Source organism: Hylobates moloch, unplaced genomic scaffold (genome assembly GCF_009828535.3).
Source record: "Hylobates moloch isolate HMO894 unplaced genomic scaffold, HMol_V3 SCAFFOLD_5, whole genome shotgun sequence".
NCBI lineage: Eukaryota > Metazoa > Chordata > Mammalia > Primates > Hylobatidae > Hylobates > Hylobates moloch.
The window spans coordinates 123252010-123268131 of NW_026652280.1; the positions used below are offsets into that span (position 1 = coordinate 123252010).

The 16122-nt window shown below is 33.8% G+C and overlaps 1 protein-coding gene across 2 annotated transcripts in view; it reads right to left on the reverse strand.

Annotated features, from left to right (window-relative positions):
* LOC116469693 (pancreatic alpha-amylase) overlaps positions 1-14687 on the reverse strand; it is a 68624-nt gene extending 53937 nt beyond the window's left edge. The window contains exon 1 of one of the 2 annotated variants that reach the window (XM_032155215.2): positions 14590-14687. In XM_032155215.2, the coding sequence (XP_032011106.1) occupies positions 14590-14687 (98 nt within the window). Of the gene's footprint in view, positions 1-3817; positions 3885-14589 lie in introns of those variants that run through there. The other variant, XM_032155219.2, reaches the window with a different exon arrangement.
* Between the last annotated feature and the right edge of the window lie 1435 nt (positions 14688-16122).

The following is a 16122-nucleotide window of genomic DNA, read 5'->3' on the forward strand; positions in this document are numbered from 1 at the left end:
AAAAAAACATAAATGACAGTAAATATATATTTAAACACATAAGGACTGTATTTATATATATATACACACACACACATATCTATACAGTCCTTATGTGTGTGTGTGTGTATATAGACTCTGTGTGTGTGTGCGTGTGTGTGTATATATGTATATATGTATGGTTTGGCTGTGTCCCCACCCAAATCTCATCTTGAATGTAGTTCCCATAACCCCCATGTGCTGTGAGAGGGACCTGGTAGGAGGTAATTGAAATTGAATCATGGGGGCGGTAATCCCATACTGCTGTTTTCATGATAGTGAGTGAGTTCTTCCAAGACCTGATGGTTGCATAAGGGGCTTTTCCCCCTTTTGCTCAGAATTTCTCCTTCCTGCCATCAAGTGAAGAAGGATGGGTTTGCTTCCCCTTCCACCATGATTGTACATTTCCTGAGGCTTCCTCAGCCATGTGGAACTGTGAGTCGATTGAATCTTTTTCTTTATATATTACGCAGTCTTGGACACTTCTTTATAGCAGCATGAGAACAAACATATATATATATATACACACACACACATACATACAAACATATATATATACACAAACTATACATATTCCATATATATATATAACACAGTGTGTAATATATATATACAGTCTATGTAGTCTTTATATATGTGTGTATATGTGTGTATATATATAAATCCTAAATAACAAATAAATAAGGACTGTCTTTTATTTGTGATATCCGTCACTAATAGAAAATAACAATTGAAGCCAACTGAATTCTCAAAATTTAACTATTTTCAAATTTTTGTCATGTTTCCATTTCAAACAGACATATTATGTGATATTTCCATTTTTAAAATCAGCCCTGTTTCCCATCCTTAATTCAAATTTTTGATTATTTAAATTTCTCCATTAATGATTTAAGAAAACATTTAAAATCTCAAAGCCCATGAATTGGAGAAACTAACTTTTTTCCCCTTGATCAACTCATGTGCTTAATATAGTGCATATAGTAGTAGGATTTGTGGTGGTGGTGGTTTTCTCCCTGTAGGCAAATATTTCTTGTACCTGATAAAATGCTAAATAAATAAATTTGCACACTTTTTCCTTCTTAATGTAATGTAAGTGAAATGCTATCAAAGGGAGTAATAGTACAGGTAGGAAAAACTTCATCCATCCATTCAACAAGTGTTAAGTGTTCTCAGAGAACTTACATTCTAGTGGAAAGAAAAGAAAATATATTAGTAAACAACAGTAATAGCAACAATACTAACAGTGATGATAAAAAATGTTTTCAGATAGCAGTAAGAACTAGTATAAAATCATAAAATAGAAAGTGACTTTTCCATCAGGGTGTTATAGACTGGATGGTAAGGGAAGACATCCCTTAAAAGAGTGACTTTATGATGTGATTTGAAGGATTAGAAGTGTCCAGTCATTTAGAGATCAGAGAAAGAGCAACAGATAGAGGAAAGAGCAAGAGTAATGTCCCAAGAAAGGAAAAAGCTAGTACATAAGACATATTAAAAAGAAATCAGTGTGGCTACAGCACATGTGATAAAGGGTGGGATAAAATGAGATGAGATCAGAGAGGTAGGCCAGATCATGTAGAACCTTGTAGAACATGAAGAAAGAGCTGTTAAGGCTGTAACATGGGGAACTGAAAGACTAATAAGCTTTAAAAGAAAACCACCCTTGCTTCTGGGAAGAAACCAGATTACAGGAGGATAAGAGTGGAAAGAGGTAGATGTTAGAAGACTTTTACAGTGGTCCAGGAAAGAGGTGAGTGGCTTGGACCAGGGCATAAACAAGGTATATTTCAGAGGTAAACAGGCAGTAGATTTATGAATAGATTAGAGCTGAAGGATGAGGAAATATATTAAAGATATAGGTATTTGGGGATGATACCATTTTTTAACATGAGACAAAATGAGGAAGTACCAGCTTTGACGAAGGGTATCAGGAGAGCTGTGGATCTTAACTATTCCACTGTCGATCCCGATGCTGCCCTTTGGTCCTTCCCCCAGCCAAGCCTTGGAATTCTCTTCATTGCAAAACTAGAAGTTCCTCATATTTTATATGAAATGTCATACCTTCATGACTTTCCTAGTGGTTTTCTCTCCCATATCATCCCCTTCCACATCTAACTTAGTGTGGAAGCAACTACTTTTCCTTCCACATTAAGTTGAAACCACAACTTTATGAAGCTTACCCTCATATTCCCAAGCACAGTTAGCTCCTCTGCTGTATGAAAGCTTTTTAATTTATATGAAATTAAGCTATATTTGACTTCTTTTGTAACTGTATTATAATTAACAATTTACTTATCTGTCATTCTGGACCAAGGTTCTTGAAGGTAGACTTCATATCTAGTATTTCCAAATCCTAGTAAAATGACTGACATTGTCTTATGTGCTCAATAAATGGCTATAACATGAAAACTCTAGGTTCCAGGTATTGTGCAAAACATTGGCATAACATGGGTTATGTCCTCACTGATTTTTTAAAAATCAATGAACTCTATATTAGAAATTGTGCAATAAACTTGACTCTAATCCTAGCAAAAGTGTTGTACACATGTTGGAACTAAGGCCCAGAGAGACTGAGTAAATTGTCCAGGCTCATATGGTAAGTGACAAAGACAGGATTTGATAATAAGCCTGATTGCAAGTCAACATTCTCTGTACTACACTAATGTTTCTCCTAGAATTCTAGAGTTGTGATGTCTAATATGGTAGCCACTAGAAACAACTGGCTACTAACCAGTTGAAATGTATGTGGTTTGAACAGAGATGAGTAATAAGTGTAAAACACACTCGGATAGTGTGAAAATAAAAAGTAAAAAAATATATTTTTATGATGTTTACAGGTTGAAATAACATACTGTGATACATTAGGCTAAACAGAATTTACCATTAACATTAATTTCCCTAGTGTCTTTTTGTTTCTTTTAATGCAGTTAGTAAAATACGTTAAATTACATATATGATTTACATTCTATTTGTATTAGATAGAGCTGTTCTAGAAGTTATGTTCAGTTAGAGAAGGCATATATCCATACACAAAAACAAACAATAAAGTGAAAGATATGAACACAGTTTTAAGAGGGTTACGAGTAAAGTGCTTCAGGATTTAATTGATAGGAAAATTTCTTTCTGACAGATGGGAATAAGGGGAGATAAAATTGAAGAATGGGCTTGACATCAATGAAAAGAGATAGGTAAAATTGCTTTTAAGTAAGAAAAACATGTAGAACAGCAAGGAAAATGACAAGAAGTCAATACAGTGTTTTAGAAACTTAAGTCAAGTGTGAGGGAGACATGACAGTTAAATTTGGAAAGGTATACTGGGGACACTCAAAATCAGGGAGAAGAAAAAAGTACTTTCCTCAGAAGGTTTTTTGGTTGTTTTAAACAGGACAGTAATAATAAAAACTTTTAATTATATCAGATGGACCAGAAAACAAAGAGATAGGAACATTAGTAAGCAGAGCAGTGACAGAAATCTGAATTAAGATTATAGCAGTAAGAATGAAAATTAGGGAAGTATGATAGATTGTTATATTAAAGGGCATCCAATGAATGACACTTCCCAGTATCCATACCTATATGGAGTCTCTTTCTACAAAGACTATGGAATTAGCTTGATATTCGTTTTATCCAATGGGATATCAGCAAACAAGACACAAGCAAAGTTTGATTGGGGTTTGCAGAAGGGAGTTTGATCTCTTGGAACTCTGAGAACATACATTGTATTGTGAGCCTAACTGGGATGAAAGATCACTTGAAGTCTAGTTGTCCCTAGTCATTCCAACAATCTGAGTTGACTCACCAGCTAATAGTAGTTGAGTGATGTGCCAGGAAAAAACATGGTGTATATAGTCAGCCCTCCATATCCATGGGTTCCACATCACCAGATTCAACCAACTGTGGAAGAACATATTTTTAAAGAAGGATAGTTGGATCTGAAATGAACATATAGACTTTTCTGTCATTATTCCCTAAACAATGTAATTATCTGCATAGCATTTATATTACAGTATATATTACATCTCTAGCAATATAGAGATGATTTAAAGTATACAGGAGGATGTGCATTGGTTATATGCAAATACTATGCTATTTTATATAAGGCACTTGAGCATCTGTAGATTTTGGTATCCATGGGATGTCCTGGAACCAATCCCCCACAGATACTGGAGAGATGACTGTAAAAGGCTTGGTACTATCTGTGGTTTCAGGCACCTGCTGGGGGTCTTTGAACATACACCCCTGGAATAGAGGGGAAATGTTTACGTAAAACAGACAGAGGAGATATAACAGACTTGGTGGAGACTGTACAGAAAATGGTGGTTAATCAGATATAAGAGAATAGAGAATATAAAGAGTCAAATGGGGACTCTGTGATTTAAAGTTTGGGTGAATATTAGAATGGCAATGTCTTTATGACTGATAGTGCAATCTAAAGGCAGATTTGGTTTACAGAAACCGATGAACTAATATGAGTTAGAGGTACCACTTTTAAAACAAATGGGTATATAAAAACAATAAAAAAAGATATGAAGAAAGAAGCAGAGAATTGGGAGTTTTCAACAAAGCAATGACAGTCCAAGAAATGGAACACAAAATACTTAACTGATTTAACACAGACACTGAACAGAACAGATGCTATCCCTAAGCAACTACTATACAGAGGGCAGTGTACACTGGCCGAATTATCAGGCCTGGAGAATTGTACCCTTGAGGGCTGACAAAATACCAAAAAAGATACTGGGTGAAGCCACCAATCTTTATAAATGATGGGGTATAGGGAGTAGGAAGGAGAGAATAAAGAGATGCCTTCAAAGTAGCAAAGGGAGTTTTATTACCCGAGATGATTCTTAAAAACAAATAGGGAAGGAAAATTTGCAGGGAGTACAACAGAATAACTGGATACGGGTGAGTATCAGAATCTAAATAGAAGACTGACTAGATAGTGATACAGGGCTGATGGTGTAAAGAGTTGACAGAGAAGAGGGGCATCATTTGAACTTTGTGCTTGACTCAAGGTTCCAAATGTGAAAACGTAATTATTAGGAGTTAAGACAAACTATAAATCCTGACTTTTCCATTTATAACCTGTGTGATGCTGGAAAATAACCTCTCTAAATGTATCTATTAACTAGAAAAAGTAATATTTACCTCATAGAGTTATTGTGATTCAACAAATAATGCAAATAAAGCTGTTATCCCAGTGTATGGATATGGTAAAAGCTCAATATGGTTGATAATGTTATTTTTGTATTGGTATTTTTACCTGGTCCTATTAAAAATCCTATCAACTCATATTGTCTTCCCGCCTTCACTCTACTAACACTTGGCCATTCTGTCTTCCCATTCTACCCTTCTTAACTTCTAATACTTTCTACTTCTCAGAAGTATTTTCATTTCCACTAAAGGAATGGACAGAGATGAAAAAGAATCACCAATATTTTCTACCTGCAATTTTTTCCTTCCTTCCCTCACACTATTCTTCTTGCTTATTGGCTTAGGATTTCTGGCAGATCCATGTTAATTTTGAAATATACTCTTCAACAATGCCAGATGAATGAACTCTGTTCTTGTAACAGAAAATCAGCATTTTTCACAATGCATTTGGAATGTTGGTAAAATAAGGGATAATTTGCAGACATAATTTAGGGAATTTAGCACTACATGAAAGGTAGAGTTAAACACACATATAATAAGCTTCTACTAAGAGTCAGGCATTGTCATATATTTTCTCATTTAATCTTAATTTTCACCTCAAACAAGCAATCTGAAGAGCTATATGCCCCATAGGAGAAGCATGAAAACAATTACAGTATATTTATGTCTTCTGAAATAAAAATCTGCACAAACAATTCTTGGCATTTTTGGCATTAAAAACAAGACAAAAATAAGGATTTAAAATAGTTGTTATGTCTACTTTCTGAAATAGTTATCCTAAAAGAGTCATCCTTAGAGAAGCTATTCAGTTATTAGTAATATATGGCATTATTGCCCATATTTTGTACTTCCTAGAATGCTCTAAAAAGAGAAAACTTCCCTTTGCTCTAAAGCTCTAATGGTTACTATAATGTGCCAAATGACATATCTTGGGAATTCCCTAAGAATATGAAATAGGACATTTGATAATATCCTGACAACAAAGCAATAGTCACTAAAGATTTATATTTGGAGTGTCAAAACATATTCTCTCCTCTCATCTGGGCTCATATAAAAAATAAAATATATCCAGTATCAATAATTAACTCAACATTAGCCAGTTTCTGAGGGTCTCAAAAGTATTTTTTCAATCAATATCATATATGAGGTATTTATTTTATTTGACATCCATAATATAAATGGCATTATAGGGAAACGGCTCTAGTGTAAACTCAGTATCCCTCTTGACACATCAAGTACCATAAATTTAATCATTTAGCTCAAAGTCTACTTAAATCACACCAAAGCCTTGACTTAAATAAAATGAAAGAGCTCTATTAAAATGTTAAGCAGAAAGTAGCAACTTCCAAATAACTTGTCTTTCTAGAGCTTCCTTTCTACTTATATAAGTATCAGTTATTTACAAGTTCTTTCCCCCTATCCAAAGTAGCCTCACATTTGTACCAGATACTATAGTATTTTAACATGCAAATGAATTAACATTGACCAAAAAAAAAAAAAAAAGACAAATTATCTATTAATGTCATTCATAGTTCTTAGCCTAGATGCCTTATAAATATCTTAGGAAGTAATTTAAGTGTGATTAAAAATTACAACTGAAATACTTTAATGTCACATTTATGAACTTGATCAAGTTAGTTTTTTCTCTTACTAAAAAATAAAGTCTTAATTCCTCTGAGTTTTGCAATAAATTAGGTACAATTTTCTCAAAATAGTAAACCTTCAACCACCAGCCCTTCCCCCAACAGTTTTCTGTTTTTCTTTTGAAAATATAATGAGAAAGAAAATAAACCTGAACTCAGGATAAGTTGCATGTAAAGGTTAGAGAAAAGAAAGTACAGATAATCAAATTTGCCTACCAGATCTCTGAAATCAGAGAAACCTTTTGAGCCAAGGCTACGACACATTTTCAATATAAATAGTACATTTTGTACTGCACAGCACTGAAACATGATTTGTCAACAAACCGAAAATAGATCATGAAACTCTGTATCAAATCATGTGACAGAAACCACTTATTTCAAGACAAAAAGTTGGAGGAGGACTTACATAATACTCAAAAAAACATTAAAACAACTTACCACATTAACTTCTTTCCATCAGCAATCTCCCAAATCCACAGTTCAGTGTTTTACAATCATAAAATAAAAATCTCAGTTCTGGTTTTGCTTTTTCTTCAGTTGGAAAAAAAAATTGCTGAATTTAGAATCTTATAGATTTTCTATAACCTCTTACTTTCAATATGTGGCCCTACAGTCCTACTCCAATTCTCCAAATCAGATTTGTACAAGGAGTCTTCTCTGAACTCCAGTATTATAACAGGTTGATCACTACACTCCTGTTTCCTAAGCAAACCACTGTCTTCTCTCCTCTGCTCAATTTGCTGCCCTGCCACCTCTTCTTACTACGCTATATCTCGTCTGCTTTCTGTCTTCCTTTTTCTACAATATCCTCTCACAATCTCTACTATGTTTTTTTTTCCCTGAACCATTTATAACAACACATAGGGAATATATAGAGAATAAATACATAGGGAATAAAATAACCTTAATAAAATAACCTTAAAACTAAAATAACCATATAAAATAAAAAAAACCTTAAAGACCAGAATGGCATAGGGCTGGGTTAAATTAGTTAAATGAGACTAGAATGTAAGCAGTCACTAAATCAAAAATTTAACTCTTTGAGACCAGCCTGGCCAACATAGCAAAACCCTGCCTTTATTAAAAGTACAAAAATTAGCTGGGCATGGTATCTGGCACCTGTAATCCCAGCTACTTAGGAGGCAGAGGCAGGAGAATTGCTTGAACTCGGGAGGTGGAGGTTGCAGTGAGCCGAGATTGCGCCACTGCACTCCACCTGGGCAACAAAAGCGAGACTCCGTCTCATAACAAACAAAAAAACAAAAAAATTTAACTCTATGCATCACTATCTACTAGATGCTTCACCATGTACATTTTTTTCTATATGAACCTTAGAAAAAAATTAAAGTCTATGGATTTCATACTAGGTCCTCAATTAGAAAATGAGGATATTGTTGATAAATATAAAAATAAAATAACCACTAACAACATATAGTTACTATGTGCCATTTCTATGCATTATCACTTTTACTTCTCACACGTGCATACCCTACATGATAGAAATATGATTATCCTCATTTTTAAAATGAGAAAACAGAAACACTAAAAAATTAAATAATGGGATTTATTAATGGTCAAATTGTAGTACATGTTGGGACTGAATTTCAAAGCCAAGAAGCCTAACTCCACAGTGAGCTCTTACCTACTAATCAGTCTTATATTCCCTTTCATTGGATTGTTAGAAAAATCAAATAAAATATTATGTGAAAATATTTTAAAATCTGAGTTCTGCTTAATCTGATTAATTTTTAAAAGATTAACAGGAGTAAAAATTCTTCAAAAATAATGTCTTGGAGGATTAAAAATACAGGAGTAATTTCAAAAATAAAAACGACTGCAAACTGGAATAAAACAGTGTTCAAGTATTCTAAGGTCACATTATTGTCTTTGGCAATGGACATAGGCATTAACTTTGGACTTTGAGAATATGCATGGGTATAATCAGTGCTAATCATTAACAAAACAGAAAGTGTGCCTAATTCCTGTGGTATAAGGTAAAAAAAATTCAATGTAAATTGATTAAATGTTTCTGCTAAATGCATTTTCAGACAGATTTTTTAAAAACAGAGATAGAAAAAAGGTAAAGGTAAAGCTAGAACCAAATAAACGATGCAAATTCTAACCAAAGGAAAGATAGTGAGGCTTTATTAGTATTGGACAAAGATCTAAGGCAAAAATAATGCCAAAATAAAATGGTTGTACATTTATAATTAAAAATGTTTGACTCTCTTGACTAGAAATTCAACAAATATATGTGTTTACTCACCTTATAACATGTTTAAAATTGCTAAAGCAAAAAAAATGACAGTACAATAATAAGGAAATCCACAATTATGAGAGAGTTTGAACATAACAACCTTATTAAGGGCAAGCAGATTTCAACAAGTTTTAATTAACCTGACCAAATGCACATATGGAGAACATATTTTTTTTAATTGTCTATATACAGTCAGAAGTTGAGTCTTTTAAAGGATTGAAATAAAAGTGAATATTCTAATTGGACCAAGATCATATAGTATGCACTTGTTAATATGAACATTTATTTCCAAATATTTTGTTGTTATAAGACGTGTTATAATGAACATCTGTATACATGTTTACACATGGGTAATTCTGTAGGCTAAACGTAGGTGAAACTTGAAGCACATTTTTATATTTTCATATTATGCAAAATTGCCCTTACAAACCTATCAGTTTTTACTCTCTAGTAGCAGTATATTATGGTACCTTTTGTCACACTCCCACCAAAAATTAATATTATCATAGCTCTAATTTTTGCCTAATAGATTAAAAATGATTTGTGCTTTTCCCAATTACTAGCAAGGCTGAACATCATTTCACATTTTTTGGCCTTTTGAGTTTTCTCTTGAAATTTGCTTCTTCCTTTTCCCATCTAGTTTTGCTTTATTATTTTTCTTATTGAATGTTTCCAGTTCTTATGTTATTATCCTTTGTCATGTATTGCAAATATATTGTCCTAATATATCACTGCTTTTTGAAGTCTTTCCAGTGCAAATTTAAGTAATCATGAATGCTGGTATGAATTAGGACAGTGCCAAAGGTATGCCTGTATTATTATTTTTTGTCCAGCTACAGTCATACATTGCTTAATGACAGGAGTATGTTCTGAAGAGAAAGCCCTTAGGTAATCAAGCCACTGTGCAAATGTCATAGAATGGACTTCATTAACCTAGATGGCTTAGCCTATTCCTCCTAGGCTACAAACCTGTAAAGCATGTTATTGTACTGAATACTATAGGCAACTGTAACACAGTGTACTTGTGTATCTAAATATATTTAAACATAGGAAACTTCTGATAAAAACATGGCATAATAAACTTAACTGGACCACCATCATATATGTGGTACATGACTGTATTCACCATGCAAAAGGTTTTAAGTTTTAAAGTGATTATTTGTTTAACTACAGTGGTTCCTCCTCCCTCCATATCCATGAGGAATTGTTTCCAGGAACCACCATGGATACTTAAAGCAACAACTGCTCAAGTATTTTATATACAATGTAGTATTTGCATATAACTTTTGCATCATCTCAGATTACTTATAACTAATGCAACGTTAATGCTATGTCAAAACTTGTTATACTATGTTGTTTAGAAAATAATGACAAGAAAAAAACTCAATACATGTTCAGTATAGATGCAACCATCCTTTTTCTTGTCTTATCCTTAGACCTTGTTTAATAAGATTAGATATAAGACTAAGTGGTACGGAGGATGGGAAGAGAGACAGAGGAGCAATGTATTAACGACAGGTTTTTTTTTTTTTTTTTTTTCATTTGGGGTCTCCCTATGTCACTCAGGCTGGAGTGAAGAGATGCAATCATGGTTCACTGCAGCCTCAAACTCCTGAACTTAAGTGGTCCTCCCTCCTCAGCCTCCCAAGTTGTTGGGATTACAAGCACGACCTATTATGCCCAGCAATGGTAGGTTTTTGTTGTTGCTGTTTACAAAGTTAAATGTCATCATTTTTTATATTGAAATATCTTTTAATACTTTTTTTTTGAAATATTACTGATTACTTAGAACCCAAAGTCTGGACCATTGAACAAATTTATCCCAATAGTCTCTTTCACTGTTAATATTCTCTGATCCTATGATTTATTCTTCTCTTGACTTTCTATATCCTAATGGAAATATGAAAATCAAAGAGCTTAAGGAAATGTTGTGGCTGTATCAATCAGGACAGAACTGGTTATTCTGCAGTAATAAAAGAAACTAAAATTTTTCAGTGGCTTACAAAAACCAAGTTTCTCATGTTCAACTAGGATCAACAAAGGCACTCTTATTAGTCCCTTTGTAATGTCACAAAAACTTCATTTTGACACATGCTTTAGCAATCGGGAAGTCCCCAAAGTAAAACAATCTTTCTGCTCACATTTCACAGCCAAAGCAAATCACATGGACATTCCCAAATTCAACAGGATGGGAGTATTTCATTTGCAGGGAGGATCACTAATATTTCTGAACAATAGTATACTGCATACATGAGATCAGAAATAAAAACTGTAAGGGGAAAAATAAAAGAATTTTCACTGGAGTGAACATTTGAAAAATAAGAAATGCGAGTTTAAATATATATTTTTAAAGAAAAATACAATATATAGAGCTTCTCACATTCAACCTCAATCTCTTACACCTCCATCCTTTCCTTTGATAGCAAGACATTCAATTTCTTCCAAGTTTGTATGATCATTTCTATGCATGTTTTTGGGACTTACTTCATCTAATGTTCCCATAAATAACATATAATGGTATTTTATGTAGTTACCTTTTTCTAAGCTTTGAAAAGTTTCATAAAATTGCCCACATCTTCTTAAATTTTGGATATTCAAAGATCCTGGTATATAAATACCATATTAAGTGCTATTTTATAATTTACAAAAAATTAAAATTTCTTACGTAAAATACTTTTTTTTTTTAAATCTTACTCCATCACCTAGGCTTGAGTGCAGTGGCGCAATCTCGGCTCACTGCAACCTCCCCCTCCGGGTTCAAATGATTCTCCTGCCTCAGCCTCCCGAGTAGCTAGGACCACGGGCATGAGCCACCATGCCCAGCATTTTTTTTTTTTTTTGTATTTTTAGTAGAGACGAGGTTTCACCGTGTTGGCCAGGCTGGTCTCAAAATCCTGACCTCACGTTCATCCACCTGCGCTGGCCTCCCAAAGTGCTGGGATTACAGGTGTGAGCCACTGCGCCTGGCCTCTTTCTTCATTTCTAATTGATACTTTTTAAATAGATAACAACCACCTCAAGTCTTTATATATTAGTCATAGATGTTCCAGTCTTACTTGATTTCCTGGCTTTTTCTTCATTGCTTAGACCTTGTGCATGTTGGGTACAGGGTATATCTTTCCTGATGCTTATTCAATGTTTTGTGTATGTGTGTGTGTGTGTGTGTGTGTGTGTGTGCGCGCGCTTTAAGATTTCCTATTAGCTTTTATATGGACGCTCTATACACTGTTAGTTTTCAGAAAATATAGGGTGGCATATTTTGCAGCTTAAGTACTTGGGATGAGAACTCTATTCCTCTCGAAAATCATCAGTTGTACCTCTTAGGTGTCTGACACAGGGGGCTAGCTCACGTATCTGCTGAATAATCCTACTGAGGTCATTATTTTTTAGCATGCATTACTAAAGATAATTAAATGTAATAAAGTATCTTACAGTTGACCCATTAAAGAGCTTTCCATTACTCACAAAAGGAAGTGCTGTCTTCTCACAGGGTAGTAAAGATAAAATAATTACTAAAAGCACTCAGCACAGTTCTTGTTGAGATTTCAAAATTCATTTAGATAATGTTTTCAATCTCCTAGGTTCCCAATTTCTTGAATTCATCTCCTTCCATCATCTTGCCTCTATACTACTCCCATCTTCACATCCTAAAACTTATAATCACTAAGTACTATATACTTAATACTATTATACTATACTTAGTACTATTACATATTATTATACTCTAATTTCAATTTCAGCCACCCCACTCTTATTTAAATCTCTCAAATTTCTAGTTCGTACCTCAAGAACTCCAATGCATCTTTAACCACACTGCAATCTACAATTGATCGTACCATTTTCCACTGTCTCAACCTTCTTTATTTTCTCACTTCACTCCTTAAGCCAGGTTACTTTCCATATCACTCTTTTATAATCATTCTCTTAAATGTAACATCTCATCACTGACTGTCTTATTCACCTAGGGAAATCTCAACTTTAGTTAAACTGAATTCTGTACTTACTCAGTGACAGCACCTATGCTGAACTCAACTGGAGAAAAACACAAAACCACATTGACTGATACCATTTAAATAAACCACAGATTGCCTAAGAGTATGTTTACTTTCCTACATTCCTAGCTATTCATTTTACATTTCCTTTTCCTTCCTTAATCCTTCATGACTTCCTCCCTATGACCTTGTTTCCTATTTCACTGAGAAAATATAACAAAAATTTGACATGCTCCTATTTACTGAACTACCAACATCTAGAACTCCATAATCTGCCCTTCATCGTACTGTTACTAATGAGCTGTTTGTGTGCCTATCTTTAAAACTAGCCCTTCTATTTGTATACCAAGTCTATGGCTTCAGCAATATCCATTTCCTGCATTATGTTTTTTCTCTCTACTGAATCAGTCTGATTAGCATACAAACCTGCTATATCATCGATCTTAAAATAAACAGCTTTTTGATACTACATTGCCCTCCATTAACCCATTTCTCACAACCCCTTGAAAGCAAGACTCTTTAAGAATTGCCTTCGATACTCACTATATTAAATTCTTCTTCAAATTTTCTTGAATACCCTTACTCCTGACATCCACCAAGTTTGCTAACGTCAAGTTCCCAAATGTTGCTCTACCCAATGCCTCATCCTAAGAATTCATCTTTCATAACTTATCAACAGAGCTAATATATTTGATCACTCCTTCCTATTTGATATACTTTCTTCATTTAGCTTTAGCTATTCCTCCTTAGTCTTCTTTAATAGTTTTTGAACTATTTGATATCTCACCATTGGGATGCTCCAGGGTTCACTTCTCCATGCTGCTAATTCCTATCTCTAATGTTCTTACTCTCCCTACCTCACGATGCTGTAAAAGGTAAGAAGCTATGATCCACAACAGTATTTTTACAGAAGACCTGAGTCTTTTTGGGCAGTGCCTCTAAGGTAAAGGTGTAATCACAACCTCAAGAAAGTATCTATAAGAATGAATCAAATAAAAAAAAGAATGTTTTCCTACATATATACAGCTGAAACTCATTTCATTAAAGGAACAGAATAATTTTATGTGGGAAATATTTTCACCTTTGAGTGATATTCTGACAGATGAAAGATTTGGGGAACAAAAATGGAAGACTGTATTACGGCAAGGATACAAATTTCTAAATTGGGATAAATCCCCCACTTCCAAAAAACCAAAAGCCCAATAAAACTCAAAGCCAGACAAATATAAAATAATTACAAAAACCAAGATTACAATAAAAAAAATGTGAAAGTGCTTTGGTATCTAGGTAAGAATTTTTAAAAGGCAGTTTTATAATCATAAAAAATTATATTATAAATTTTATATATTTTTATAATATTATGTTTTCCTAGATGTGTTAAACCAGATAAAGAAAAAATACAAACACTATTTTATTGGAAAGGAAACAATTTATTATATTTGAGGAAATCATTAAAATACATGTAATATGTTTCCAATTCACTGATTTAAAGGCATATAAATACTCTTTCAAAGCTGTTACGCACAGTTCCATAGTCCAGGTGGTCAATTTCTTCCTCTCAAAGTTGGAAAGCACTTGAAGGACATGGGATTCAAAAAAACCTAAAACATCATAAAAGCCCATTAAAAATAATAAGTATAACACAGGTCATTAGTTTAAAAATAACTGAGAGCTGAACCATTTATATTTAGAAAATTAGTGAATCATGTCAGTATAACAAAATTTATCTAAATAAACCGCTTATAAAGAAACTGATTTATAACATTTACAAAATCATTTTAACTATGCCTATAGAAAAATAATTACATTTTCAATATCTATAGGTTTTGTACTTTTAAGGTGATAATAACCGAATTTTGAATTGTTTTCATAGATCTAATAATAGTAGCAGATGTTTCAACAAAGAAACACAGAGGCTCCAACCCTTTATTTTCCTAGTTATTAATACAAGGTTGGATGGCTAGGTTGATAGTAGGTACCTAACCATTTTACTCTAACAAAGCAGTGTCCAAACTGGTCAATCCTTAGAATTACTAAGGAAACCTTTTCAATTATGATTCTTATAATCCATTCCCACAGATTCAGATGTATTAGTTCTACGGTAGAGTATAGGAATCTTTATGCATAAAAATTCTTCCTTGGTGGTTCTCGACCTTGGTTGCATATTAAAATCAGTTTGAGAGGTTTATTCCAACATCTGTGCTACACTCCCAACACCTTAAATCAAAATTCTGACCAAAGGAACCAGGCATCAATATATTTCTCAAGGATTTTTTTAGGAGGGAGAGGGTCTCACTCTGTCACTCAGGCTAGAATGCAGTGGTGTGATCATGGTTCACTGCAACCTCAACCTCTGGGGCTCAAGTGATCCTCCTGCCTTAGCATCCCAAGTAGCTGAGACCAGAGGTGCAAGCCACCACATTTGGCTAATTTTTGTATTTTTTTGTAGGGACAGGGTCTCCCTACATTCCCCAGGCTGGTCTCAAACTCCTGGGCTCAAGTGATTCTCCCATCTCGGACTTGCAAAGTACTGGGATTACAGGTATGAGCCACTGCACCCTTTTAAAATTAGTATTTAAGTTCCAGATCACTGTAATGTGCAGCCAAGACTGAGAACCACTGTTCTTGGTGATTACGGTCATCAACCAGTCTGGAAACCACTATTCCTATATACCTGCCAAGACTGTTTTTCACTTAATGCACTACCCTTAGTCGGCATTATGTGTTCTCCCCTCTATTACGCTTTTCTTCTCTTGTTTAGAAAAAGAAAGGGGAAAGAAGAAAGATACTTCTATTGCTATCTATGTCAAAAGAGATTCACTAAGACTTCAGATGAGAGGTCTGCTACTCTTTAGAATTTACATAGTAATCCAGACATCTTAATTTTCAATGTAAGTACTTTTTAAAAGAACAACATTTCCTTCGCCCAATTAAATTTTAAACACATTATAAATACCTAAACCAGATATATTACACAACAGAAAGCATATATTATTGAATTAGGTTTAGGAAACATACAAATAGAAGAAACAAGACTGTATTCTGGGTTAAAGTAAAT